General features: G+C 42.0%; 2 protein-coding genes and 1 pseudogene across 3 annotated transcripts in view; 2 read left to right on the top strand and 1 right to left on the bottom strand.

The window, feature by feature from the left end:
* LOC139761737 (cardioacceleratory peptide receptor-like) overlaps positions 1–8,327 on the top strand; it is a 32,184-nt gene extending 23,857 nt beyond the window's left edge. Inside the window, exons 4-6 of the mRNA XM_071686141.1 lie at positions 769–878; positions 2,318–2,450; positions 5,014–8,327. Of these exons, the coding sequence (XP_071542242.1) occupies positions 769–878; positions 2,318–2,450; positions 5,014–5,268 (498 nt within the window). The 3' untranslated portion in view covers positions 5,269–8,327. The remainder of the gene's footprint in view (positions 1–768; positions 879–2,317; positions 2,451–5,013) is intronic.
* A 2,758-nt stretch (positions 8,328–11,085) lies between these two features.
* LOC139761736 (uncharacterized) lies at positions 11,086–19,692 on the top strand (annotated as a pseudogene).
* A 111-nt stretch (positions 19,693–19,803) lies between these two features.
* LOC139761735 (uncharacterized) overlaps positions 19,804–19,940 on the bottom strand; it is a 306,001-nt gene continuing 305,864 nt past the window's right edge. For both annotated transcript variants that reach the window (XM_071686139.1, XM_071686140.1), the window contains exon 9: positions 19,804–19,940. This exon is cut by the window's right edge and continues 4,481 nt beyond it. The gene's annotated coding sequence lies outside the window, so the exon portion shown is untranslated.

Here is a 19,940-nt window from a genome sequence, read left to right as displayed (position 1 = left end):
ATACACTAACGACCTGACATCCAAATGAACCGACTGTAAGACGTGTTGACCAGGAACCACCTGATGACCAGATGATTACGTGTTAACTAGAGACCTGACCACCTGATGACCTGATAATTACGTGTTGACCTGGAACCTGACCACCTGATGACCTGATAATTACGTGTTGACCTGGAACCTGACCATGTGATGACCTGATAATTACGTGTTGACCTGGAACCTGACCATGTGATGACCTGATAATTACGTGTTGACCTGGAACCTGACCATGTGATGACCTGATAATTACGTGTTGACCAGAAACCTGACCATGTGATGACCTGATAACTACGTGTTGACCAGGAACCTGACCATGTGATGACCTGATAATTCGTTAACCAACTAACAATGATCAAGCGATTAAATGACACATCCCTTTAATGACCTGTTGATACACGTCTTCCTTTACCTTCTTGCTGGTGTACCTGATGATAGTGCTAATGACCTGGTGACCTGACTCTCCCTCTGGTCCCTCCTACAGGTGTACCTGATGATAGTGCTAATGACCTGGTGACCTGACTCTTCCTCTGGTCCCTTCTACAGGTGTACTTGATGGTGGTGCTAATGACCTGGTGACCTGACTCTCCCTCTGGTCCCTCCTACAGGTGTACCTGATGGTGGTGCTAATGACCTGGTGACCTGACTCTCTCTCTGGTCCCTCCTACATGTGTACCTGATGATAGTGCTAATGACCTGGTGACCTGACTCTCCCTCTGGTCCCTCCTACAGGTGTACCTGATGGTGGTGTTGGTGATGGTGTTCATCTCGTGCCAGGTCCTCCTGCTCATCTTCTACATCAGGATCTACATCACCATCTGGAGGCAGACGTCCTACTTCAAGTGAGGCTACAACACAGTGCAGGGATGTAGGGAGGAGACGTAGGGGAGGAGCAAGACAAAGGAGTTGGGATGGGGAAATGGCGAGGGAGGAAGAGGGAGGAGAAAACTCTCCGTCTTCTTCAAGTAATGGCACCATAAAGGGAAGAGAAAGGAAGGAATTACGAGAAGAAGGAAAGATAGAGTTGGTCTTCCTGCATCGTGTGTGTGTGTGTGTGTGTGTGTGTGTGTGTGTGTGTGTGTCTGTGTGTGTGTGAGGAGAGAGAGAGAGTTTTGCTCTCGAGGACCTGAAAAAAAACTGTACCTTGGGCGATGCGTTAAAGGTTGTGTCCTTGTTGATGATTTATAAAGTGAGAGGAGTGAGAGTAGCAAGAGTTGCCGCAGAGAATAATAATTCTGGGAGCAACACCAGAGTGGATCATCACCTCGAGTTGAGGAGTGAGAGCCCCAAGGGAGGAGTGAGAGGTGCGGGAGAGGAAGATCGTCCGATTTTGCGAATTTGTGAAAGGGTTGTGGATGTGAGGCTAGGCAGAAGGGGAGCACAGGGTGAGAGGTCAAGGCTTACAGGGAGGAGGGAGACTACAGGGTGAGCTTACAGGGAGGAGGGAGACTACAGGGTGAGCTTACAGGGAGGAGGGAGACTACAGGGTGAGAGAGGAAAAAAGTAAGCGAATATCTGTTTATCCCTAAAGCTCCTCATCTCTGTAAGTCGGATATCGAAATTCATTTTTCAGTCGGCGTTACTGGATCATCAGTCTTGTCTCTTTCTCTCTTCCATTTTCCCTCCCTCTCTCTACTCCTCGTTCAGGTTTATCTTTCTTTTTATAAAATTCTTTGTTCTCTCTTGCACTATCATCAGCCCCAGACTTAACTCTCTTTATCAATATTCACTTTTAATTTTACTTTTCCCCTGGATATTGTCCTTACTTTATTGTCTCAAAACTCGCGTATTTTCGACTACATATCCCTTCCCCCCACCTCTCTCTCTCTCTCTCTCTCTCTCTCTCTCTCTCTCTCTCTGCTCCCTAAATTTTTGTATATTTCTCACCTCCAGCTGCTAGGAAAAAAGATATTTGTGTCTCAGATGTCCTCTCTCTTCCTCATTTCTCTACACTCACACTCACTCTATCTCATCTAATTCATCTTCTCACGTGTTTTCTCTTTCCCTTCTAGTGCGAAGGAGTTCTCTGCTTTATCATCCTGTCTCCATGTAAGTAGATTAAGGATCTAGGATAATATTTCTGTTCTCCAGCACAAAACTTCCTCTTGAACCATCAGGTCTTATATTATCTGTCCTCCTGTGTACTGTCCTCCGGCAGATGACCTCGTCATAGACCCACAGGTCTTCTGTTGTCTCGTTCCTCATGTCCTCCTGTGTACTCTCACTTACTCGCTTCCTTCACTTCATTCCCATCAACCTTCCTTCTATCTCTCCCCGGCAGGAGCGGTCAGCGGGGGAATAGCGACAGCCGCAGAACCAACAGCCTCCTGCCGAAGGCGAAGACGAAGACGCTGAACATGACCATCATCATCGTGGTCACCTTCTTCATCACCAACACCCCGTATGTCATCCAGGTGAGCGGACCCCTCCCCACCCCGGCCACCAGGCACCGTGGCACAAGGGATGGTCGGGGAGCTGAGCTGGGGCCAGGGCGAGGCCAGGGACGGTGGCAGATGCAGAGAGAGAGAGAGAGAGAGAGAGAGAGAGAGAGAGAGAGAGAGAGAGAGAGAATGATCGATCTCTATATCTTTTCAGAATGATATACATGAAGTATATTTCTTCATCCACCTCCAGAATGTATAACTGAGCATGTATAGTGTTCTGTGCTCAGTCTGGTTCACTCACTAGGCAACCATTAATAACAACTTTGTTCATCAGCTGACAGTCAGTTAAGCGTAAATTTAGATCTTCATTACCAGCCACCTCATTAATCCAGTAGGTTATCCCTAGTAATTACGACGGCCATATTTCATCACCAGGCTTCCCCTCACATCAACGCACCCCACACTGGTCAGTCCTCACCACGGGTTCCTCTAACTGTCACTATGGTCGTATTTCTTATCTTTCAAGCCAAGTGTTAGCCCCTCTTGAACGTAATTAATCCTAATGTTGTAGGGTTTTATCACTGTCTGCCCCCCATCAGCATTATAAGGTCGGGTTTGCCTTGCCACGTTCGTATCTCATTATGTATGCAAATTGGTTATCGCTGCTCTAAACTCACATGCAGGAGAGACACTGTGGGAGAGAGGGAACACCTAGCCTGAGTGAGAGAAAGATCTCTCACTCACTTTCTCTCATTTCCTGAGATTACTGATCTGGCTATAGTCAGCGATGAATCTCTTCTTAGATTACCCTTATGTAGCGTTACGTTCCATAACGTCTTATGTAGCGTTACGTTCCATAATGTCTTATGTAGCGTTACGTTCCATAATGTCTTATGTAGCGTTACGTTCCATAATGTCTTATGTAGCGTTACGTTCCATAATGTCTTATGTAGCGTTACGTTCCATAATGTCTTATGTAGCGTTACGTTCCATAATGTCTTATGTAGCGTTACGTTCCATAATGTCCTCCGATATCACGTCTATCCATGAAGTCAACAGCCTTAATTCATCACTGTTTTTTAATATATCATAACGTTTCGCTTAATCTTCATAATCTTAAGTACTTTGTATGTACTTATTTTTAAGTACTTACTTAGAGGTCTTGATCTATCATTAGTCGCTCAGTGTACAAATCTGCGATTACATCTGATGTCTTAATCTTACATGGTTTCGTTAAAGTCTTATTGTGATGTTTTTTTTTTCGGGTATTGTGATCTTGTGTCATTGCCTCAGATATCCTACCCTGTCATTATGTCTTAGACTAACACTCAGACATTACCTCTTCACGTGTTCCATCATACTTCTTCCAGATGTCCTAAACTGTCACTGCTTCTGCAGGCGACCCAGTCATTCACAACGTCTTTCAGTATTTCAGATCCGTTACAGCTTCTTTAGATGTCCTAATGTGACCTTGCTTCTTCGACTGTTCTCCCACGTTGCAATGTCTCCTGATGGTCAGCTCTGTTCCTGCTATTCCAGACGACCTGGCTTATGCCGTGTGTGTTCCTCCAGACATCCTGACCTGTCAGTGCTCCTCTGGATTTCTTAATCTGCCACTTCTTCTCCAGGTGTCCTGATCTGTTATATCATCTCCAGCAGCCTTAACCTCTCACTGCTTCTTCACATGTCCCAACCTCTCACTGCTTCTTCACATGTCCCAACCTCTCACTGGTTCTTCACATGTCCCAACCTCTCACTGGTTCTTCACATGTCACAACCTCTTACTGGTTCTTCACATGTCCCAACCTCTCACTGGTTCTTCACATGTCACAACCTCTTACTGGTTCTTCACATGTCACAACCTCTTACTGGTTCTTCACATGTCCCAACCTCTCACCGCTTCTTCACATGTCCCAACCTCTCACTGGTTCTTCACATGTCACAACCTCTTACTGGTTCTTCACATGTCACAACCTCTTACTGGTTCTTCACATGTCCCAACCTCTCACTGGTTCTTCACATGTCACAACCTCTTACTGGTTCTTCACATGTCACAACCTCTCACTGGTTCTTAAGCTGCCCTAGGTTGTTCCAGATGTCCTATTCTGTAACTTCTATATGGAATGTTCTGATATTCTACTACAACATTAAGAGAGTTAACATTTTCTTGCATGTTTTGCTTAGTTACCTGCAGTCTCTAAGAAACCTCGTGCTTTCTTCCCTTCTTAGACTGAGGAACTTTTCACAGTTCTCTCTTTCATTCTCATGATAGCTAGCTATTCAACCATCACAAAACTTCTTATCTTTATCTCCCACCGGAGCTGCTGTTAAAGATTCGTCTGGCCGCAGCTTGGGTCGCCCCTTGGTACTATGATACGTTTTTTCTTCCCCTTCCTGAATGACCTCTCATCATGACCTCGTTTTCTCTTCCATTAGATAATGATGACCCATCTTTGCCACATCCCACATGACCTATCATAACAACCTAATTACCTCCCTCCACATGAGGATGATGGTCTTGTCTTAACACGGTCACTCCCTTCCTTATCCCTTTCCACAGCAATTCTGATCCTGACCCCATTTTCCACTCCAGGAGATGATAATGGCCTTCGGGGACATGCACAGCATCAACCCCAACGTTCTGGCGCTCTTCGGCATCATCTCAGCCTCCAACTCCTGCTTCAACCCCTTCATCTACCTCTTCTTCTGCCCCAAGGGAGAGAACAGGTCGCCCGAGAGCTACCGTGTGACCTTCACCCGCAGGTGCAACACCCTCACCAGCAGTCCCACTCCGGCCTCAGCTCACGCCCTCCTCACCTCCGGCAACTCCGTCAGGAGCAATAGATGAACGCTGCCTCCTCCAGCCGAAGACCGAGCGCAGGACCTCACCAGGTGAGTGGGTTAAGGAAGAGATCGACGTCTGCTAAAGATATCGACGCTTGGTTGAAGACATCGACTCTTGGTGTACTCATCGACGCTTGGTGCACTCATCGACGCCTTATGAACAGAACACGTGGTGAACTGATCGACGCCCGGTGAACACATCAATATTTTGCAAATAGGGAGAGAACATCACCCCAGCCACTGGTGAACAAAGGTTCGCCAGGTGAAGGAAGTGATTATCATGAGGTAAAGTGGACATGAGGACTGGTGAACAGAGAGGAACGGGTTGTTGGTCCTCTCATGGTGCACCTCTCACCTAATGACCAACCAGTGCACGTCTGACATCATGCTCCACCAGTGCACGTCTGACATCATGCTCCACCAGTACACGTCTGACATCATGCTCCACCAGTACACGTCTGACATCATGCTCCACCAGTACACGTCTGACATCATGCTCCACCAGTACACGTCTGACATCATGCTCCACCAGTACACGTCTGACATCATGCTCCACCAGGACATCAGACATCAGATCATGTCGACAGAACATGATTCAGGTGTCGCATCAGATTCAGATTCGCCTGATGTCTTCTCACAAACAGACTGACTTCCGGGTAGGGTCGTGTCGTTGGACCTTACGACGGAAACTCTGAGGTTTTTGTGGAAAGATCCCAACACGAGGTGTTGACAACTTACCTCGGAGCTCTGGACGAGAGTCACAGGTCGAACAAGAAAGGGAGGTGTAGATCCCACGATCCCATTGTGATCTGTTCACCCAGACTCAGGTCGGAGTCCACAGACCTTATATACACCTTCGTTATCTTTACCTAATGAAACAGAATTGTACGATCGATATGAGCGAGCCTTGACGATCAACGATCGATGTGAATCTCGACGATCAACGATCGGTGCGAACCTTGACGATCAACGAAATGTGATATGTGATGATACAAAGTGAGGTCGATATGAATCTTGATGATCAACGAAATGTGATCTGTCATGATCCCAAGTGACGTCATCTAACTGTAAGTCTTTCTATAAAGAATATTTTGATGAAGTAGGTTGAAGAAATTGCTTCTGTGTCTGTTAGAATAAATTGATGAATGTATTCTTATGATTTCTGAGGGAAAGGTTGAAGAGGCGGAACCAACAAGGAAGAGTAATAATAGGAAATTAAAAGTATATGGGTAAATTATCTGGGTAGATATAAACCTAATATTGTTGCTGATGTAAAGCTACTTTCCTAGTGTCTCAAGGGCTACCGACGTGTCGGATTTTGCGTTTGTTCTCTAAGGCTTCTCGTACCTGGTGATGTCCTCAGATGCGCTCCACAATAGCCTTACTTGTATCCAGCCAAATATTTACGAGAGCATCACAAAGCGGCTGGAGGTCTTACGTGCCACGGTGCAATCAGCTGTTGTTTGTTTATGTATTTCGATGCCATCCAGGAGAACGAAGTGTTGTCGCATCTTAGATCTGTCGTGTATTTCTTCGTATTTTCTTATAGAATTACTTCTGTGTGTCTGACCCGTTTACCCTTCTCTATCATCAAGATTTATTTTCTCAACATCTAATGAGTTTTGCCTCAGTGAATATCTTTCTTACTGTCGCCTTTAGTGTCTGCCAACTTGATCCTCTACATCAAGACTAATTTGAAAGGAACGGAAGAGTTTATGACAAGTGGTCGAAGCCTCACAGTGGCGACACACGTCTCGAACATTATCGGCTCAAGTTTCATAAAGTCTCTTATGTATTTACCAGTTATTATCATCATGATTCCCTTGAACATAACTTTTCGATCCTTGAGCAAGACACTAAGACGTATGACCTCAACGTCCCGACCCTTGGGTACGATAATTAGCCCTTGACCAGATTATTTACGGACAGTGTAAGGTCACGCCATTATGCTCAAAACTCGTACCGTTCTGCTCAAGAATCGTACCGTTGTGCTCAGAGGATCAAGGAGGGGATTCGAAGCCCCTTTACATAGATAGAGTTTTCTATACTTTGAAATATTGTACGAAACTATAATATAAATGTTATCATTTCAGTGAATCATAACTCAAGCTGTGATGGTTTCAGTCAGACTGTAAGCGAGCAGTGCATTGTTTGTTACTTTATTGACATTCAGTGTAAACCTGATCATAAGTGATGAAGACACTTTCTGTAGGTTGTATGGGACGTTTACAGTGCTGGGTCTGGCTTAACGATCACCCAGTCAGCCATCAACATGGCTTCATACAATATAATCTGACTGTAGTGATGTCTGTTGAGGTTAGTCATCATAAATCCCATGTATCATTGCGGGTTAGGTTTATTTTCTCCTCGGATGACACGCTGGTGTTGTATGAAAACATTCTCGTGAAATAACCATAAAACTGGATCTCGCAAACATCAGTGCTGGTGATGTCATGGCAACTAGGGCTCAGAGGATCACAAACACCTTAACGTAAAGCATCATAGATCAAGGGAGAATAACTTGTTCTACGTCAGACGAGGCATAGCTACAGGGGAAATATATACCTTGATACCTCGTAGGTATCCAAAGTTCGTATTGTATTAACCCTCACTATACGTAGTGTTTGATTCAAGACAGAATCCTAAGGAGGTAGAGTATATTGATGGAAGAAGAAAATTGTAAGCAATTAGTCGTGATACTGAAGCAGGATTTAGTATGGATGAAGATTTCTGTAACGTAGAAGAGCCTTACAGTCTGCCAGTCGTTCCACCAGATGGCATCTCTGTACAGGACATAAACAAATATAGCTGATCTAATATTCTCACACTACAAATGGTTTCTGAGATTTGGCCTTGCTTGGTGAGTTGCCACATTTCTTCCATAGAATAAGCCGAATGTGTATTTGAGAAGATGATCCATAACATACTATGAAAGTACACTAGAGCTGGTACCCTGTACATTAGAACTAGGAAAGTAGCAATCAAACCACATCAACACTGGGTGTCCTTCTTGATCCTGCAGTTTGAATAAAGAAGCATTAGTAACTGTGTATCTATTTTTCATCTTTCCACCGATGCTGTTCCAACCTAATCCTATCCAACAACTGATTCTCTGACAAATAGTTTCATCTCCGGAAAGTGATATAGCTTTGTTTGAACGATGTTAACGATGTAGTTGCAATTTTTCCGTCCATGGTTGCTGATATATATATATATATATATATATATATATATATATATATATATATATATATATATATATATATATATATATATATATGTATATATACGAAATGGGCTCATGGGGTATACATCTTCCAAACTCAGAGGAACTTTCAAAGTGAAAGAGCATTCCCCAAGTTTTCGTCAATTTTCCAAAATATTTCCCCGGGTTAATAAGAAAAGAAGATAAAATGAGGATACGTGTATGAATCAAAGGAGGAACAAGGCTCCTTGTATGACCTAACACTACATGAGGTACCAGGTCACACCTGACGCACCGCTCCCACAGGAACATGCTGCCCACACTGACCTCACAAATACAGTCCAGACTACGGTTGCTTGGTTGGGTGTGAAGGCTTTAGGGCCGTCAACTGTCAGGGTCCTTAAGACCATCAAAATCAAGCTACATCCACCAGTCGAAATATTTTCAACACTTTCAGGTGTTCAGCATAACTCTAAGACCACTTACACTCTCACTATGCGTGTGGTTTATCCACAGTTATGGTTCGAATCTGGCAAGTGCACCAGACCCTGACCTAGCTCTAAAATTGTACTTGTGTTTGCTAAATCTCTTTCTTGATTCCTTTCCAGTTTGATCAACATATATTTCTAGATAAGATTTATGTGGAATGCTATATACACCTCCTACATTATGAAAGCGAGAGCCATTCTCTGTAGAATCATCATTAATTGATATTTCGTATTTGAAAATGACACACATATTCAGAGGTAAGTGTTTTATGAAGAGAGAGGAGTTGGTGAGTCTTGCGTAAAATGAAGTGTGGCAAAGCGGCTTAAATTTCCGTAACAAGAGGAATGACTGTTTTTGATTGGTTAGTTAGGGTTCCATCGTATATATACGTAGATCAAGATGAGATGCCCGATGATAAGTGGAATTCCTGTATAGCTGGCATTGTATAAAAGTAAGGGGTACAAAAGTTAATGTTTGGATTGCAGAGGTACAATTCTGTTAGATATACCCACAGATTGCATGGGAGAGCTGTGATGAGAGGATGGTGGCATGCACAGATCATCAGAATGGCGAGAAACACTTTGTCTTTAGGAGTGGTAGAAAATGTGTGGATCAGGTGTTTGCTATGAAGAATTTGTGTTAGAGATACTTGGGGAATTCAGGAAGGCTTTTAAGTGGCATTTATGGATCTGAAGTTCACGTATCTTAGGGCTGATGAAGATGCTTCGTGGAAGGTGTTACGATAATATGGTGTGCAAGGAAAGCTGCTAGAGGCAATGGGAAGTTCCATGAAGAGATTAAGACGTGTGTAAGGGTAGGAAGAGAGACAGATGAATTGTTCAAGATGAAGGTGAGTCTGCGGCAAGGGTGAGTGATGTCACCATGGCTGTTCAATCTGTTAATATTCGGGATGGTGGGGGAAGTAAATGCAGGGGTTTTGGAGAGAGAGGCAGGTCTGTGGTCAGTTTAGGGTGAGGAGGCCTGGACGGTGGATCAGTTACGTACTGTTTGCAGATGACACAGCACCGGTGGCAGACTTGAGTAAGAAATTGTAGAAGCTGGTGTCTGAAATTTTGGAGAGTATGTGAAAGGAGAAAGTTGAGAGTTAATGGAAATATAAGTAAGGTTATTAAGTTGAACAGGGGAGGGAGACAAATCGATTGGAGTTAGAATTTGAATGGAGAAAATCTGATGGAAGTGGTATGTTTTAGATACATGGGAGTGGACAAGGTAACGGATGTAACCATGGAAGCTGAAGTAAACCATAGAGAGAGTTGATATACGGCTGGCACCTAAACAGCACTTACCATACTCGACCAACCAGCACCATACCTTGACCAACCAGCACCATACCCCGGCCAACCAGCACCATACCTTGACCAACCAGCACCATACCTTGACCAACCAGCACCATACCCCGGCCAACCAGCACCATACCTTGACCAACCAGCACCATACCTCTACCAACCAGCACCATACCTCTACCAACCGGCCCTGTGTCCTACGCTCTGCTAGGCCTCACAGGCAATTACGTGCTCGGCCAGCTTCCGGCTGGCCGATATAGCTCGGATATTTTCTGGGCAAGTTGGTGTGTGCCTGTGTAGGCCTACAGCTGTTCTGAGGTTATTCCAGTTTGTTGGTTGTTTGTTGGTACAGACTGTCGCACATCTAGTGGGCCTTTGTCTTTGGTGGTCCGTTCAATTATTCCGGCTGGGGTTCTCTGTTCCGGTTCCACTTGTTGATCTAGAGAAAGACCCAACAGCCAGAGCCCATCCGCTGGTTCAGAACGCCACAACAGCCACCCCAGCGGGTGTAGGCCCCTGCTCAGTAAGCGCTTACCACCGCCCCCTGCGTTGTCACACTCGGTGTGGTGCGCCCCCCTGGAGCCAGAAGGCTGTATTTCCTGGGAACCGCTCTTGCTGGGAACATTGTTTAGTCTATCTGGGTGGAGGATATCTAGCGATGACGCGGAGCAGGTGTTGCATATGTTGGGTCTGGGCCCTACCTACTAGTGATGCTGCTGGTATAATGTGATCCTCTTCCCTGAAGTACCGGATCCTGTCCCAGAGAGTGAGTGACACTTAGCAGTCAAGAAGGTAAGTGTTCCAGTGAGGTTGCTGCTGGTTCCTTGACAGTACAGACATTCCCCAACGACTCCGTCGGCAATCTGCCAAGCACATTTATGCCTTAGTCTTAGTCGGTGAAGATTGACCTGGGTCTGTCTCGACAAAATTTCATCAGTGTATGGTGGTTCACCGCGCGTGGCCACCAGGTACCGTTTGGCAGAAATGAACCTGTCGTTGAAGACGTCTTCGTACGGAGCCTTGCTATATTTCTTATGAGGTTCTTTCTTAGCCTCAGGCTCACTGAACATATATATTTACGTTGGAGAGACGAGTGGCGGCCTTGGCTGCCTCGCCTGAGATCTCATATCCTCGAGCCCTACGTAGCTGGGGCTCCAGTGGAGGGTGACCTGGCGATCCTGTGGCTGAACCCCTGGAGTGTCGCAAGGATCGAGGTTATGCGTTTGATGTTGCCTCTGTGATGTGACTGCTGCAGCGCTGGTATGGCTGTCTTGGTGTCAGTGTGCATTACGACGGGCTTGGAGTGTTCCGTCCATATGTGGTGCAGAGCACTGGATATTGTTATCAACTCTGTTTGTAGAGTGGAGCAGCCGTCTGTTAGCCTTTTCTTCATCAGTTGAATGATTTACTTTTATGTTCACAAATTTCTTGTTTTCATGTATTTGTAATTTTCCTTTTGTATGTAGAGGTCTGGCTACCACTGTCGCTGTAATCTCTGTTGATTTTTGTTCCTGTAAATATCTAGTTTGATTCTGATTGTTATCAATTCACCATGAATGAATCATCTTTAAAAAAAGCTTGTGTGGCATATTGACATAATTTTTGCGATTATGAAGAACTGCCGACAGACGTGAAAGAATGTTGTTGATTGTGCCTTTATGTGTGAAGGCAGTTGAAACTGCTGATACTTTACTGCAGGTACTTCACCGTATTGTAGGTGGTATACCCCTTTCTCTTGAGAATAGATTTTGAAATTGAAATCGCAGTCTTTGTGCACTGCCTCCTAAATACGCTGGATATGTTTGTATGTTGCCTCTTGGATACGCTGAATATGTTTGTATGTTGCCTCTTGGATACGCTGAATATGTTTGTGTGTTGCCTCTTGGATACGCTGAATATGTTTGTATGTTGCCTCTTGGATGCGCTGGATATGTTTGTTTGCTGCTGTCGTTGTGCGCTGGTTTGACAACAAACATCTGGATCTGTTGTTTATATGTGGATGATTACCGGATTATTTCATTATAAGCAAACCAGGTATGACATACAACTGTTGTCACTTTCTATTAGTGAAAATCAAGAAGTTATATTAAAAAAATCTGTACCGGTGCTAAAATTATTAATTTCATCGCAGAATTGGCGATAATACAACATGTAATAACTCTTACAGAGGTTGTTGTAATATCCAGAAATATTGGACAGAGATTGGGCAGGATTAGATATATTTTACGCCTTTAAAGATGGTAGATCATGCAGTACCAATAAGACATAAAAGAATCGAGAGTTCAGTGTGGAGTATCCTTGGCTGGTAATCAGCTGTAACTAAACTTAAGTAAGTAGGATACAACGTTTGTAAAAGTGTTTAGTAGCTGGTAAAGAAGCTCTTATATGATATACTGTATTGAAGTAAAACTGATTTACATATTGTAAAGCAGACTGTACTGTGAATTTTGTCAAAAGATAAGTACCATAAAGTAATTTTTGTAGAATCAGCATCATGTACAGCCAAGATATGTATGAATGTAGTAGTATCTGTATAAATTTAGTAGTATCATGAAAATCTCTATGTATTGATGTTGTTCTTAGGAAATTTTTCCATACACAGACCTACATTTTCTAGGTTTATGGTCTTATTTTGCTTTTGTGAAATTGTTGGTGATTCTGAAGCGAATGATTGCTTTCATGAATTGATAAATCATTGGTATCTAAAAAATCAACCCCAAATCACCTTTTAATGCCTGGGTAGGCTAGGTTTGGTAAAGTAAGATCTGGTTAGGATAGGTTAGAAATCTAATTATCCCAGCTGAGAATATTTTTTTTTTTGGGTGGGACGGCAAGTCTTAAGGCAATCTGGTCGTCGTTATCAACTGTAAGCTGATAACAGTTATTTAAGGTAAACATACTTTATTAATGCACTCAAATATTGTGGTAATGCTTTACACTCTAAGAACATTATGCATGGCTGCAAACCTGAGGATAATTAATAATGATAATGTTGATTCAGGTGTGTAGAATGTTGGTTTCTTTGTCATGTTGCAAGCCCAAGAGTAGCTAACCCTTTGTGCCTAGCAGGTGCTGTTTTATGATAACTTTGAGATGCTCTAAAAGATACTTATTATTTACTGTCATATGAGGCATTAGGAAGATTGATGTCCAGTATTTCTTTTTAATCTTAGTAGTAGTTAGTGTAATGCATTTTTATATAAAGGTAAATACAGTATTTTGCTTTTTTTCTCGTACTGAGTGTAGTCACATATCATGTGATAGCTTCTTGCTTTCACAACTTAGAAAACACCTGCACCTATCTTTGGACAGATAAGGTTGATGTGTTTTATATTGCCAAGATGTGTGTTTATGTATTATCTCTTTTTCATCATAAAATCACAGAGAAGATAATGCTTTTCACCCCCTACAGCAATTGTGAAATAGCTGAAGAATGTCAGAAGTATTCTAAGGTTTAAGGTAAGGTAGTCTTAAGATGAAACATGAGATTATGATAAGAATTCCATTAAGGATGAAATTTTGTTGTTTCAGACATTGATTGATATCTTGTTTAAAGATCAAATAAACACTAAGAAACAATTCAGAGTGATGTGTGGAGAACATAAGTTCATATACTGAATGCTAGGGAATATTTTCATGTAAAAGTAGTAAATGGAAACATGAAATCTGTATAGTGGTATTTGAAAATACTATGTAATGAGAACAGTATCTGTCAGAAAGCCTGTATAATATTATAGTAAAATAACTGATGAACCAAAACATGCATGTAATGAAAATAACGATGGCACAGTTTAATATTATAAAAGAACTAATGAACCAAAACATGTATGTAATGGAAATAACGATGGCACAGTTACAAACATGGAGGTGACAGTGAGATATGCTCAGCTCTTCTCTGGGGCAATAGAGTTTTATCAATGGGTGATTTTAAATGAGTAGAAATAGACTAAAATTTATTCATATGTGTGAAACAGAATTGTAGAGATTTAAATTTTTAAATGTGATCTGATTATTTTTCTCAGGAGAATAGAATTAGACATCATATATGTTACTGAACTTTGCAAGAATTTATCTTGTACTACTTGAATATGAGCTTGATGTTACTGAGAAATAAGAAGTTTGAAAGTTATGACACTTGTGAAAATATATTAGCTACTCTATACCATGGTAAGTTGACGAGAGTACAGTTTAGTCAGAGAACTTGCTTTTTTGCCATTCTCGATCCAATCTCTTCTGGTATCTCCACGCACAGGCCTCTTTTCCAAGTTCTTATTTTTCCCACCCTTTTCCCCACTCATGTTATTTCTTGTTTTCCTAAAGTCACTACAGACATCACACTTCTCTCCAACAGGGAGTTACCAGACCATTACCAGACTAGACACCCCTCCATCTGCCCCTCTTATTATGTTCACATCTAAGAGACTTTAGTTTGCATCCCTGTTGATTAGCACATAATTCACTAATCTTTGTTGAGCCCTTTCTCTCCTCCCTCCCCTCCAAAAAAAAAAAAAGAAAATTATTAATCCTTGTTGATCTCCTTCTTTCCTCTATTCCCATCCCAAAAAGAAGATAAAAAGAATAAAAGATTTTCAAAATTCTTTCAGGACATTAGTCTAGACCCTTTAGCTTAGCTTCATGCCATTGCTTGTACCAAACCAATTTTCACAGTGCATCAAAGACATTGCCAACCAAAATGTCTAGTGCTTTTAAGAAAGATAGTACTTTTTTTTGAAGGATTACAGTATATGTCATTAATCTGAAGGAAACTGTGTGCAGGTAAGCTGTGAACAATTGACGTGTATTTCTTAGATTTCCAAAGTTAGTCATGCATTCTGTGAGGGTCACCACTCACTCTGATATGACTGATCCTCAGCAAAGCTTAACCTGAAGTGTGACTCTTTTTGAGAACACTCTCTTGTTTCAGATACTGAGTGTAACTGCGTCTGAAGACTAAGAACAGAGCAGAGATTGACAATGTCTAGTGGAGAGAAAAAGTTTCCACATGAGAATTGTGGGAATATGTATTCACAGGAGGATCATCTCCGAAAGCATATGCATTTGCACAATGGTCAGCAAAAAATTGCTTGTATTGAAAATGGAAAGACATTTTCTCATAGAAAAAAAATTCTGAAGCATCTTGATGGAAGATTCAGAACATGTGAAAAAATTTGCATGTGATGAATGTGGGAAACTATTTTCATGTAAGAGTGTTCTTAACACACATTTGCTTGTGCATAGTGGTGTGAAAAACTTTGAGTGTGATGAATGTGGGAAACTGTTTTTTGGAAAAGTCATCTTAAGAGACATTTGCTTGTGCATAGCGGTGTGAAAAACTTCGAATGTAATGAATGTGGGAAATTGTTTTCTGAAAAAAGTGGTCTTCAGAGACATTTACTTATGCATTTTGGTGTAAAGAAATTTGAATGTGATGAATGTGGGAAACTATTTATGCATAAAAGTGACCTTAAAGGACATTCGATTGTGCACAGTGGTGTGAAAAAGTTTGGGTGTGATGAATGTGGAAAACTGTTTATGCGGAGAAGTGAACTTGAATTGCATTTTCCTGTGCATGATGGTGTGAAAAACTTTAGATGTGATAAATGTGGGAGACATTTCCTGCGGAAAAGTGAACTTAAAGTACACTTGCACATTGTGCACAGTAGTGTGAAAAAGTTTGGTTGCAATGAATGTGGGAAACTGTTTTTGCAGGAGAGTGATCATCTCCAGAAGCATACACTTTAGCATAATGGTCAGAGTAAAACTGGTTGTGTTGAAAATAGGAAGCTGTTTTCTCACAGGAGGGATCTTCATAAGTCTCTTGTGCAGAATAATTTGGAAGACTTTGAACATGTGAAAAAGTTTTCATGTGATGAATGTGGGAAACTGTTTTCACGTATAGGCGTCCTTAATAAACATTTAATTGTGCACAGTGGTGTGAAAAACTTTGGATTTGATGAATGTGGGAAGCTTTTTGTGCAGAAAAGTAATCTTAAGAGACATTTGCATGTGCATAGTGGTGTGAAAAATTTTAGATGTGATGAATGTGGGAAACTGTTTTTGGAGAAAATTGGTCTTCAGAGACATTTGCTTGTGCATGGTGGTGTGAAAAAGTTTGGATGTAATGAATGTGGGAAACTGTTTTTGCGGAAGTGATCTTAAAGAACATTTGCTTGTGCACAGTGGTGTAAAAATGTTTGGATGTGATGAGTGTGGGAAACTGTTTTTGAGGAAAGGTGAACTCAAGAAACATTTCCTTGTGCACAACAGTATCTAAAACCAGGATGATTTCGAGAGACATTTGATTTCGCACATTGGTGAGAACATTTTGGGATGTGGTTTATGTTATATTGGTAGTGGTAACATGTCTATCTACCTATCTATATCTCTGACACTCATTCCCTACGGGAACTCCCATTAAGGGGTGGCCACATGGTAACATGTTTATCTTCAAATATCCTTTGAGGCTCCCTTCTTCCTTTACTGGGTCCCTTTTGCAGACTGTACTGTAACTTCCCAGAATAAACATTTCTCAGGCCATTCTGGAATATTATCATCCCTTCCTCTGGACACTACATGATGAATCTGGGGAACCTTGTGGAAAGTTGAGCCTCACAAACATTGTTTGGGCACAGTGTTGTAAGGAAAAAGTTGTGATGACTGTAGTTTTTAATGAGAGAATGATCTCCAAAAACATTTTTTTGTGTCTGTGATGTAATGTACAGAAAACCTGTAGGGAGTATTTGCTCATGAATCATTTCCAAAAGTATGTACCAAGTCTTAGCAGCATAAGCATTTTTGATTTAGTACATATGGGAAACTACAAGTAATTTCTTAAGTGGCCCCAGAGACATCCCTGTGGTTTCACTGCAGCTGCATTTATGAAATAAAACTTTAATGTTAAGGACTTGGTTTGACTTACTGCAAAGTTTAGTTGACTTGGTTCATTACAGACAAAGTTTGTCATCAGGATGGATGATTAGGCAAATTTTTTATATTGGTTAGGGAAACCTTGGGTAATTACATAACTCCTTTACGCTTATATTATCACTAAAAGGACGAAAGTGAGGACTCATTTCTGATGCCACTATACTGAAGCAGGAAAGGCCAGAATGTACAAAATAACCTCTGCTATGATGGAATACTTGTCATAGCTTTGATGTATTGTAAGGAAGGATTGTTTAGAAAAATGCAAATGAACATCTTACTTCATTTGTTGGAATCAAGAGATTTATGGTGAAGAATGATATGAGGGGAATGTATAATATGATAAGATGATAAGAGGGCAAAAAGTGATTAGAAAGGCACACAAGTGATTGTCTGTTAAGATGATGTAGTGATGTAGGTGTACCATGGTGCTGCTGCAAGAGATGTGTTATGCAGGAGAGGTGAGTTGTTTCTTTGTCCTCTAGTGCTGCTGCAGAAGAGGTGACCTAGTGCTGCTGCAGAGAGGGACTCATTTCTTTGTCTTTTAGTTCTATTGCAGGAGAGAGGAAGCACTGGTAATGTTCCATGGTTGTGCTGCAGAATGTAGCTGTGCTACAGGAGAGAGGATGCTTTACCATAGTCCAGGGGTAACATGGCTCAAGATGTTTTAAGGTAGTGGTATGTGTATTGATGTCGCAAGAGACCCACTGACTCTTGTGGCAGCTGTAAGGCCTGTGGAGCACTGTGCACATGGGTTCATGTTGAGTTGTGAAGTATGACATGCAAGAAAAACTGTAGGGTGATACATCACTGAGGTTTGAATTGTAGGTGTAGGCATGAAAGACTTTGTCGTGACATAGTGAGAGGTTTAGTGAGAGGTTTAAGGCACAATATATACATCAAGTTTTGAATACCAGAGGACCTTGACATCACCTCATCCCTCCTGCAGCCTAATCAAAGGACCTCTGAATGCCTCTTTCCTTCAGTAGTGTAATCATGGGACCACAGCAGTATCTCCTTCATCCTTGTTACACAGCCATGAGACCTTGACAATAACTCATTCCCCTTTCAGCATAACCTTAGCTATGTTCACTGTTCTGGCAATGCCCTCCCTTCTTCACAATAATGAAGGGACTTCACCAACGCCTATTCCCTCCAGCAGCAAAACCATGGAACTTTTGGAGCACTTTCTTTCTCTTGCAGCAGCAACTGCACAGTCATGGGACTTTGGCAACATCTCCCACCTTTAGTACAGCAATGGGGCTTCGGTACTACCCCCTTTCTCATGGAGTACCAATTTTAGCATAGTCAAGGGACCTTAACATTGCCTTCATCATTGCGTAGAGCAATGACGGGACTTCAGCAATGCTTCCGCTCTTCTGCAACATGACAACATGACCTTGGCAACACCTCCCAACTGCAGTACAACTAGGTGCATAGGCAGTGCCTCCTCCCTCCCTCAAATCAACATGAGACCAGTAATTGATTTACCTCCTCTGCATTAGCACTACGGAGTTCTTACCTCAGTTTCATCCTGTTCCTTCATCTGCAGTAACTTAAGTCTTAGTAACTTGACCATGAGCTTCACTTTCTAGTGGACATTGATACTAATAGCATTTCTGAGTTATTCTCGTTTCTGTTATTTCTCTGTCATCACATTCCAAAAGAGATCAGACTTTCACCCATAACTGGAGACTTCCATGATGACTGGAGAGGTAAGACACAAGACAGCTTGCTCTGTCGAGATGTGTGTAGTGGAGAGCCTGTTTCAACCATTTAGTCCTCTAAATTATGCCTTAAAGGGTGGATCTACTTGGAAGTACAGTGATGAAGCTGCCATTGGTATGAGCATGAACAACAGTTTTACCAGCTATATAGCTGCACCAAACACACTTACTAGCCTCCAAAGCTGGACTACCAGCAACCATGTCAGTATCAAGCAAACCAAAATTGTAGTTGCACTCATCAGTTAAGCTTATAAATGGCATCCCCTACTGTCTCACCCTCCTGCAGGCCGTTTAGTTTGGCAAGCTTCTCGGTATCATTCTGGACGATGATATAAGCTGGAAGGAAGACACCAGAGCCAGACTCAGGACACTTGGACTTGTTGCTTGACCTCAAGAACATCAGCACAGCTTTTCTTCTTCCCAAACTTGGCTATGCCATCCCTTTCCTGGTCTACCTCCCTAGTTACAGCAGGGGTCACTGGAAAAGGTGTAGGTAAAGGATATGTAGGATCACCCTCTCAACACTGTTCTTCCCAGGTCACTCCATCATGTGGACCTCAGCTGACAGTTTGAGAAGACATTACCATTGCTTCCTTGCCACTATATCACCTCTTGCTACAAGAAATCCCTCATCCTTACGTTAAGGTTTAGCACTACAATGAGCCCATCCGAGCTTGTACAGATCACTATTAGAACAGCCAGCTCCCAGTGCTTGTGAATATTATAAGCAATTGATAGTGCTTGTGTAAACATGTTACAGTTTTTATTTTGTATTTTGTTGGTGTATCTCCATCATTTGGCTGCATTTTAGTAAAGAAGATGGTTGTTATTATTATTATTATTACTATTGTTACAGTTGTCATTATAAGGGTCAATTGAAAAGATCAATAACCAGTATATTTCTTTATTAATGACCTATATACATATTCGATATGTGAAGTAATTGCTTCAGAAATAACAGAGGATTGGAGATCCGCTCATCAGACTATCACAGTGACTAATATAATGTTGTCACGAGCTGCAGTTA

Source organism: Panulirus ornatus, chromosome 41 (genome assembly GCF_036320965.1).
Source record: "Panulirus ornatus isolate Po-2019 chromosome 41, ASM3632096v1, whole genome shotgun sequence".
NCBI lineage: Eukaryota > Metazoa > Arthropoda > Malacostraca > Decapoda > Palinuridae > Panulirus > Panulirus ornatus.
This window is presented reverse-complemented; position numbering and strand designations above follow the sequence as displayed.